We start from the raw sequence: 10,437 nt of genomic DNA, 5'->3' as shown, positions 1-10,437 counted from the left end.
TTGTGGGGTTATAAGGGGAAAGTCGAATTTTCTTTTAGAGTTGAAAGTTCCAGTGGTGAATTGAACAATGTTGAGATAAAAAAAAAAGTCGTATCTAATGCACAAAGCTCCTTGGTCTAAGAGAGGTCATTAAATGTCATCTTAAACCCCAACAATGTTGAGATTTTTAAATAAATAATAGAGGTCTTCCCTATAATTAGTGCATATCAAATGCCATGAATTGGCTTGACCGCTGCAAATAAAACACTCATTTGCTCCTACAAGTACTTAGCGGCCAATAGATGCCATGTGAAAGAAATTGAAAAAAAACAAAAAAATGGAGGCAACCATGAATCACGCATCAAAATATTCAAAACTTTTGAATGACAAAAGAATTCCTTACATGAGAAATGGACTGAACCTGAACCAGATACAAGAATAAGAACCCTCACTATCCTACAAAATGGAAGACTATCCACATCATGAGAGGCATTTGAGTCTCGCAAATGTCAAATAGCCAGTGTGACCTTTTGCCTCACTGCAAGGCCTAGCCATGACTGTTTGAGAACTCAACTTGTCTTGATCATTGCTTCCTTCAATAGCACGCTGAGGTCTCTTACATGGAAGAATAGACCCAGGCTTAGTTTCATCACCCTGGCTGTAATCCATTTTCACTTCTCGAACTTCGTAAGTACGAAGGAGTATTTCAAATGTCTTTAGATCTGGCACACAAGCAGAATATACATATACAAGCATCCATCAGGGACTGAATCACAATCAAGTAGAAAAATATAGCTAGAGCAAAAGGAGAAAATTCTTTAAATAAGAAAGATACTTTTAACAGGAAAAAATCCTAAATCTGAAAACATAGAGGAAATGGATACACAAAAGCATACCTGTAAAGTTTGATCTAAGGGAATCACAGGCTCGTTGTACTTGCTCAATACATGGGGAGAAGGAGCACAAAACCCCATCTGGCTTCAACATTTTCCCAGCTGAAGGAATGGCCAACCAAGGTTGGGGTAGGTCCAGGAAGACAGAATCTGCTAACCCAGAAAATTCATCTGGAAATCCTTCACCCTGAATGTCTCTAACTCCCACAGTGACTAAACTACTTAGCCCTGTCTTCTCAAAATCCTCTCTATAAAAAGTAAAAGATCAAATCAACATTTTAGTATATCTTATAAATATTTCATAACAAAATGAAACTTGAGCTCAATGAGAAATTACACTTCAAGCCACTGGCAACTACTAGACAAAAATAAAGCCTCCCTATCACTATAAGCTACAGCTACTGCAGATTTTCATATCTCTCAAAACATAAATTCTTCATTTAAAAAAAAAAAAAAAAAAAAAAAAAAAAAAAAAATGAAGGCACATGCAAGTGGCATAATCCATTGCGCACCCTTGAATAATACCAAAAATAATTAGTGAAACCAAAAATTTTCTTTTCAGAAATAAATTGAGATTGGTTAACTGAGTTTCTTGAGAACCTAAGAAATTAAAATTCCTTCTCAACAGTCAACACAATAGACAACCTAATTTTAAATCGTGTCAAAATAGATCACGTATGCAGTTCAGATATTCAACTACCAATTAAGCTTTGATCTTAAGTATTTGATATCTTATTTTACAACTCTCGTTCAAAATAGTGTCTACTTTCAAGAAAAACAAACATTAACCAGTCAAAGTGGATCAAGTGGAAATATTCCTTTCTTACCTGGCTGAGGCAGCCCTTTGTTCATGAAAATCAAACGTGTGGACATGTCCTGTAGGAGCAACAGCCCTTGCAAGTGATGTAGTTAAAGATCCACTTCCAGTCCCAGATTCCAGAACCATACAACCAGGGACAATTTCCAAGTACATTATCACAAAGCTGATATCAGCGATATAGAGAATTTGGGTCCTGTGACTTAGAACTAGAGTCCACAATTCAGGAGTTGGAGCCAACAAGTAAACAAAACCATTCTTGTTGCTAAACACCTTGGATCCAAAAGGCTTCCCAATCCAGTCCGAATGTTTAAATACACCAAATCGGTTCTGGAGTACCGAGCCCTGACATACTTTAATAGCCTTCATGTTATCATGCCTCTCATAGACTATAACCAAATCTCCATCACAAATGTGACGAGTAAAAGATATCTTTTTTGTTGGATCAATTGGCAACATCCTCAAAATCTTGAATTTGTAAAATCAATTACAATAACAGCTACCTGTGATGATGAAATTTCAAAAAAGGGTAAGAGGAAGACAAATTGACATTTATAAGAATCTAGAGAAATTGAAACTTATCAACCTTTAAAAATCCTGAGTAATAATTTATATATTGCTCATCAAAGTTTGTAGGAGACCATTAATAAAAAGACACAAAAGCTATCATGTTTCACACAACCATAGTCAATTTTGCTCTACAGCATGGTTTGTAAACATAAAGGTAATATAACCAAGAAACTTATATCCCAGTCTACAATAGATTCATGCAACTAGGCTGGTAAACAGGGACACCCAAAATCACATTTATAATGAGCAACGAATGAACTTCAGTAAATAAAAAGATTAAAAAGAATTTAAAAAATCTCTACTAAAAATAATAAAGTCCTCACTTTCTAGCAATAAGTCTCCAAGTCATGAGATGGCATTCAATAGGAAAAGGCGAAGTGGAGAATGCTTTCATCTAGTCACAGGCAGTAGGCACAACTCCCCATATCTCAATCAAATTTTGTATGTATTTTGAGACAAATGTTATGTCTTTATCTTCTTTTTCATTATAAGTGAAATTGAAACCAAGGGGAAGGCGAAGGCGAGATTCTACCCATAAGCATAATGATTCTATTGTAAAACTTTCGTGTTATCACTTATTATATTCAAATTCAAATGCCAATTAAAAAAATGAATCTCAATCATTCGCTCATATTTGACCTAGAATGTAGTCGATTTTGACTAGCGTGCGCAAAACCCATTTTGAAATACAGGTTTGGGCAGCATTCCCACATTGTCTTTGGTTGATTTTTGGAGCATTCCCACTCCACTCATTGTAATGTTTTATGAGTGGCTTGCCATGCTACAAAGTATCTTGTTTTCTGATAGATAAGGGTTAACTTCTAGCACAATAGAATCATTGATTGGATGGGAATTACATCAAACTCTCAGATATAAACAATAATAATAAATATTCTTTACCATAATGTAGTTCATACAAATCATAATCTTATCAACGCTATACTATAAATGCTCAATAAGCACAAAGATACTTCATTGACAAGCTTCCACTACAATCACCCAAAGATAATTCAGATACAAATACAGCTTTTTAAAACATCACCTCAACCAAATTTTTAACAAATAAGCAATCAAATAAAAAACTGCTACCAAAAACAAAGCTGCGAAGTCGCTTCCAAGTTCAAGCTTATAGAAAACTCAATGAGTCTGAAACAATAATATGGTACCAATGAAACGCACACATACAATCCCATATGTGCAAGCATCACAAAATTATGAAAGCAAGACAATTTTTTTTAACAAACATTAGAAAACAAAACAAAATCAAAGCTGGAAATAATGTAAGGAACCAACATTATTAGTCAAGAAAAAAAAAACACTTACAAGTAAAAGTGTTGTTTCTGGGTCGAAGAAGAGACAGAACAGAAGCCAAAAGTGTTGTTTATTTTGATGACTACGCCGACCTTGGGCTCCGGCGGCGCTGGTTGCTCGCGAATGGCGGCGATGGCTTGGGTTTCTTTAGGTCGACGCCGACACTCTGTTTTGTGTGAGTGGATCGACCAAAGTTCGCAAAAAAACATAAGCTGATTTTGTGATTTTTTTTTTTTTTTTTTTTAAATTTATAAGTAACTAAGGGCCTGTTTGGTTTGTATTGAGGTTGTAGTTATTTTCTATTTTCATATTCTATACTCATTTTTCATATTCAAATCTTGTACTCATTTTTTGTTTCCATCTATATTTTTTGTTTGGCATCATTCTCTGTTTTGTCTTCCCCTTCACTTTTTTTTTTTTTTTAATGACAACCACCAACAAATAGAGAGAAAAAGTGTCTTTTGATATGACAAGTCAGTGATAGTGGAATCCACAGATTTGATATTTTTTACGAAAATTTCACTGTATTCATTTTCAAGAAAATGAAAATATCAAAAAATTATATTCATTTTTTGTATTCAAATTCTATTTTTTTATATTAAAAATGAAAATTGAATACAAATACAAAGCCAAACAAGTTTTTTAGTGGTAGGTCCTACAAAAAATTGAAAATTAATACAAAATACACCTTTCTTTTGCTTAAACCAAACAAGCCCTAGGTTATCTAAACCTTTCCGAGTAGCAAATTGTTCTTCTGGGAGGAATTTCTTAAAGAGGTGACACTATATAAAAGTTGAATCATGCCTCTCAAACAAACCTTAACACAAGGATTTATAATCTTTTGTTTGGGTGGTTTATTTTTTGGAGAAACTTGTTATAATATATATATATATATATATATAGAGAGAGAGAGAGAGAGAGAGAGAGAGAGAGAAAGAGAGAGAGAGAGGATTATGATGAATTTGAATGTGTAGTTAGTTGATTATTAGTTGAATATGAGATAAGCAAGCAAGAAGTTTAATGGACACTTTTGAAAAAACAAAGAGTGGACTCATGATAAAAATGAAAGTTACTTCATTAAAGTTGGCTAGGGCATTCCAATGGATTCTTTAAACTATATTTTCTAAAAAAAATAAGAAATTGAAATAGTAAAATCCAACTCCAACAGATTCTTTACTCAATTATTTGGAAAAAACAAAAAAAAAAAAAAACAAAAGATTAACCCAATAAAATATTGGGTCAACTCAATAAAACATTTTATTCTTAAAAAAAAAAAAACACTCAATAAAATATTTCATTACCCTTTACACCCATCTCTAGCTAAACAAACAAGTACTAACGAATGAAGAAATAATATTTAAATGGGATTCAAAAATAATAAAAAGTTATTAAAATGTAAATAGGTAAAATATAAAAATTATTATTTTTTCTCTAAATTTGGGTGAGAAAATGAACATGTTGCTAGAAATGTCAGCCAACTAATTTTATGTCATCTTTCTCTTCTCATCCTCCATTTAGAAGGGAGGCAACAATCCCTTTTGTAAAAATCATCGAATTGTAAAATAGTTCAGGTAGTTTTTATAGTTTTAGGTGCTTTTCTCATGAAATTATTCATTTAGTAAACAAGTCAAATTGCAAGTCCAATTTTGGTTTGAGACTTAATTTGTGTGTTATATAGAAATCATCAAGGTATTACAAATTGATTATAGAATAATTCAAGCATCTTGTATAGTTTGAGTGCTTCTTTCTTAGTGTTATTATTTATTTTTTAAACAAGTCAAATTCAAGTCTAAATTTAGGTTTAGGTTTAACACCCAATTTGTGTATATGTCCCTATAAATGGGTAACAACCCCTTTTATAAAAGTTGTTAAGGTAAAAAAAAAAAAAAAATCAATTAAGCCTCAAGAATTATAGTGTTAAATAGAATGCAACTATTAAGTCTCAAACAATAAACATATTTAAGTGTCATCGTAAATCGTAAAAAACTTCTGAAAGAATTTCATAAAACCCACTTCAACAATTTATAAAAACTACTTATATATTGTATTGTTTAAACAAATTGCATGATTCATTGAAAAAGGTCACATGTGACTAAAAGTATATATCAAATTATCAATAACTTTTTTAATGGTCATGTAATATATTGGAAGGGGAAAATAAAGGTATTTCCTCCTAATTGCAGTCAAACAAGTCTCATAAATCTTAAATGACGTGGCTAACCGAGACCAAGGTGGATTTTGGAACATGGATGCCAGAGACGGATTTGGAAACTAGCTCAGTTTTTTTTTTTTTTTTTTTTTTAAGAGGAAACACGGTAATTTTATTAACTAGAAGCCGAATCGACTTCAACAGAAAACTAGCTCAGTTTGTTGCAAAAGCGGCACATTTTCATCGAAATTTAATAAAATTTTGGTGATGATAAGGGGCATTGAGACTTGAGAGCAATAAAAAAAATTAAAAACAGCAAAGGCCACAAACATCAAGAGGAAAAGAAATAGCAGAAAAAAACCCCTCGATAAACTATAATGGAAGAAACCTCTAAATACTAGACACAACACAAGAAGTGCCAACAGGCAAACTCACGTGGGTTTAAATAACCGTTGCCAGCATTATTGGAACACAACAGAAACCATGGCAGCATAATAACTAGTAAATAGATTGTAATAGAAAATGATGTTAACAATTAAATCTCTTTACTCTGAAACTTCAGGTACTTTCTCTGCAACATCTATCAAGCATAACCAAGTACCATAAGACTAAGCACGCAATAAGAACCATCTTTTGTGATCAGGAGCCCACAAACAAATTTGTTTTTATGAATATAATCCAGAATAAACAAGCTATATTGCTGTAAGTCACAGAATTAAGGTATTCCCACTCTGCTGAAACATGCAAAGAAATATATTTCTTTAAAAAGATAAGAGCTTGTTTGTGATGGATGGCTCACAAAACCCACCCCACTGTTCAACAGTCAACACCATTAAGATGCTTTTAAGTGTGTACAAACACCTGAAGGGCACTCACATCAGACATATTTGTCCCCATCCTTTACCCTACTACCCTAGCTTTTTGTTAACAATCCTTGAAAGCAAATGGTGAAAAAATCTTTGAGAACAGATGAATCCAACTGTTGGCAATGAAACCTCAATAAAATTGTTATGCCAAGCCCATGTCTCCATTAACATAACATATGATGATCCAGAAATCAAGTAAATTGGAAAAATACCAGGAAAGATCAAAGATATTGACAAGCCAAACATGAATTACAAGAAAACAACTGATAACTGGAACAACTGAACGAGCTTGCAGCTGCTCATAACTTATGATGACTACTTGGAAAGATCTACATTAAGCTAACTTGAAAATAGATTATAAGAAAGCTATTGCTGCTTTTGAATATAGATGCGAAGAAAGATATTTTATTGACCTACCAACAAAATAATATCATCACTTCATGTTCATCTGGAATTTCCAATCATGACAATCACAGTAGACAACTCCTTCAGATCAACTAAAACTAAAATCTAAACCACCAAAACCAAGATAGAATATTTTGCTATCACTACATGACTCAAACCAACATTTAGCTGTCATATAAAAAATCAACCAAGAAACCAATAGCAAATTCGAGGATTTTAAACCATATCAAAAGGTTGAAATGAATCCTAATCTTCAAGGGCCATCACAACACAAATCCTAAATCTTTCATCACCAGCTCAAAGCAAATATCCCCCACAATTCCAGCTCCATCAGATCCACCAAACCTAAAATCTAAACCACCTAAACCAAGATAGGATATTTTGCCATCACAAGTCACAACATGACTCAAACGCAACATTTTGCTGTCATATAAAAATCGACCAAGAAACCAATATGCAAATTCAAGGATTTTAAACCATATCAACAAAACCACAAGGTTGAAATGAATCCTAATCTTCAAGGGCCATCACAACCCCAAATTCTAAATCTTGCAACACCAGCTCAAAGCATATATCCCCCATACTCCTGGGGCATATATCCAACTTACATGAATCAACACTCAAAATTTAGCCTCTAGTCACTGCAGTCTTACATTTCCATGTTCAACAAATCAAAACACCCATCCAAATAACTCAAACCAAGCATTATCTAATGTAACCCAAAATACTGAACAGCTACAAACTACAATCAATTACCACTATCAATTGCCAACTAGCTCCAAACATTCAAAATCTCAAGCAAAACATTCACTGCATCAAGTCAGCATTCTGTAACTCACCAATTATCATTTGCCCTTAAAAAACAAAAACTCTATTACAAAACGAAGCAAATTATTCAATATCATTAAGTGAGCAAAATACCCAATAAACTTAAAACTTGTATAAACTATCAAATACCACTAAAAAACAATGAGCCAACCAAAAGGGTACCCAAAAGTCTCAACCTTTCATTCAAATTCTAATCAACAAACAAAAAGGTAGCCCCCAAACATAAAACAAATTATTCAATTGCATAAATTCATCGAAACACATATGCATAAACCAAGTAAAACTACCCAATGCCACTAAAAACCAACAAATTAGCCAAAAGGGTACCCAAAAAACTCGTCATTTCATTCAAAATCTAATAAATAAACAAAAAGTCTTAAACAAATTATTTCAATTGCAAAATGTCATCCGAAATACCCATAAACTTAAACCGAAATAAAACTATCAAAATTCACTAAAATCCAACAAAATAGCCAAAAGGGTACCCAAAAAAACTCAACTTTCGTTTCATTTCATCGAACCTCTAATCACCACCAGCCTTCTGGTACACATAGGTAAGCCCACACTTGCCACAGTAATGCCTATCGAAATGGTTAGCCATGAAAGTTCCAGCACCACACTCAGCATTTGGGCACTCTTTTCTGAGCCTCTGAACTTTCCCAGAGTCGTCGACCTTGTAGAACTGGAGGATAGCGAGCTTGACCTTCTTGTGCTTATGCTTGATCTTCTTGGGCTTGGTGTAGGTCTTCTTCTTTCTCTTCTTAGCGCCACCGCGGAGACGAAGCACAAGGTGAAGAGTGGACTCCTTCTGGATGTTGTAGTCGGCTAAGGTTCGGCCATCTTCGAGCTGTTTCCCTGCGAAAATCAAACGCTGTTGGTCCGGTGGGATCCCCTCCTTGTCTTGGATCTTGGCCTTGACATTGTCGATGGTGTCTGAGGACTCAACCTCTAGGGTTATGGTCTTCCCCGTTAGGGTTTTCACGAAGATCTGCATGGTTGCTGGTGAGGTTTGCGAATGGAGGAATATGATGGCTTTTATAGGAGAAACAGTTTGTGTATCTCTGTGGTGCATTAGGGTTTTGGGAGGGTTTGGGTGGGCCGTACATTTGTTGAGGTCCATTTTTTTTTTCATTTTGTTTGGTTGCATTTTGAAAGTCATTTGGGTCTATCATATCGGCCCAGGGGCCCAGTAAACGGACCTTTAACATCACTTTTTTTTCTCTTGAGAATCCACTTTCTAGTTGATTATTACTTATTAGTCATAATCTTAAGCGTTGCAACGTAACATGTTATATCAAGTTTAAAATTTTAGTAATTTTTTTTCGTTTTAAATATATAAATATAATGCTTATATTATTGAAATTTGAATTTTAAAGTAATATTTTGAATATTTATTATTTTTATTGCTTTTTTAAGGTCTATATCTCTAATTTTTAATGCCTATTTTGTTTGTATTTTTTAGCCTAAAAATAAATATTTTGGCTCAAATATAATAAAATGTCATACTTTTTAACCGAAAAATTAAGGGAAAAAAATGAATTTTTGAGCCCAAACCTAAAAAAGCAACCTACAAAAAAATCAATTAAAGGCCCAATTAGTCCAAAATGGACCGTATTAGACTGAATGAGACCAAAATAGATGAAGTGGATTAAAATGGACCAAAATGTTATACTGATGTGGCTCAAAAAAAATGTAGCAACAAGAAATATTAGATTTCAATTTTTAAATATTACATATAGTTATGGATTACAAGACAAGGAAAACAAGGATGACAAAACTTCCATTTAATATTTGTGGACAACATTTGGTAATTTTTGGTGACGACTATTTACATATTCTAGTAATTGAAAGTTTAAACATTAGATGCAAGCAAAACTCAAATAAATAAAATTATGTATTGACAACTGATCAATTGAGTTCAAAAAATAAAAAAGGGGCCTAAATGCGAAAACACTCTGAGATTTTAATTATTGTTTATAACTAGCTACCTAAGGTTTCTACATCCACCAAATTGACTCCTAAAATTAATTTTCGCTAACTCTTATGAACAGAAAAATCACGTGGCTATCATGTGTCCAGTAGCACAAATCAGTTGGTAAATTCTCTTAATGTTTGTCATATACGGTCACATGATTTTTTTCATCCATAAAAACTAATAGAAGTTAGTCATAGGGATCAATTTGGCAAATTTGAAAACCTGATAAAGTTATGAAGAATGATTGAAACCTAGTAGTTGTTTTTGCATTTAAGTAGTAAAAAAAATCATTATAAAAAACCGATCATTATCTCTCTATTTTTGGGTATAAGAGTTATAGTGAGCGTTTGCGCTCCGCGTTTGCGTCCACGTTTTGATGAGTTCACATTTTCTCCTTCTTTCTTTTTTTTTTTTTTTTTGGTCCGCATTTGTTGACTTTGGAGGGACAAATTTTACTGTTTTGAACAGTAAATATACTGTTTATGTACTATGCTGACACTGTTTATGCACTAAAAAATATTAAAAATTGGTCCCACGGTACTATTTACACATTTAAAAATTATTTTGCTACAGTATTTTCAGTTTTCAGTTTTAGCAACAATAAGCTCAATCCAAACGGACCCATATTTTTATTTTGTTAAAAC

The 10,437-nt window shown here is 33.1% G+C and overlaps 2 protein-coding genes across 2 annotated transcripts; both read right to left on the bottom strand.

Moving 5' to 3' along the window:
• Nucleotides 1-331: 331 nt before the first annotated feature.
• LOC115976628 (tRNA (adenine(58)-N(1))-methyltransferase catalytic subunit TRMT61A) lies at nucleotides 332-3,772 on the bottom strand. The gene is made up of 4 exons (XM_031098047.1): nucleotides 3,583-3,772; nucleotides 1,700-2,192; nucleotides 876-1,120; nucleotides 332-701 (listed from the first exon to the last, which is right to left on the bottom strand). Exons 2-4 carry the CDS (start codon nucleotides 2,146-2,148, stop codon nucleotides 460-462), a joined length of 936 nt encoding a protein of 311 aa, XP_030953907.1. The 5' UTR covers nucleotides 2,149-2,192; nucleotides 3,583-3,772; the 3' UTR covers nucleotides 332-459.
• Nucleotides 3,773-8,142: 4,370 nt separating this feature from the next.
• Nucleotides 8,143-8,872, bottom strand: LOC115976627 (ubiquitin-40S ribosomal protein S27a). Its single transcript, XM_031098046.1, has one exon. It carries the CDS (start codon nucleotides 8,810-8,812, stop codon nucleotides 8,342-8,344), a length of 471 nt encoding a protein of 156 aa, XP_030953906.1. The 5' UTR covers nucleotides 8,813-8,872; the 3' UTR covers nucleotides 8,143-8,341.
• Between the last annotated feature and the right edge of the window lie 1,565 nt (nucleotides 8,873-10,437).

The sequence above is a fragment of the Quercus lobata genome, chromosome 2 (genome assembly GCF_001633185.2).
Source record: "Quercus lobata isolate SW786 chromosome 2, ValleyOak3.0 Primary Assembly, whole genome shotgun sequence".
Lineage (NCBI taxonomy): Eukaryota > Viridiplantae > Streptophyta > Magnoliopsida > Fagales > Fagaceae > Quercus > Quercus lobata.
Note: the sequence above shows the minus strand (reverse complement) of the source record. Positions and strands in the feature narration are given on the sequence as shown.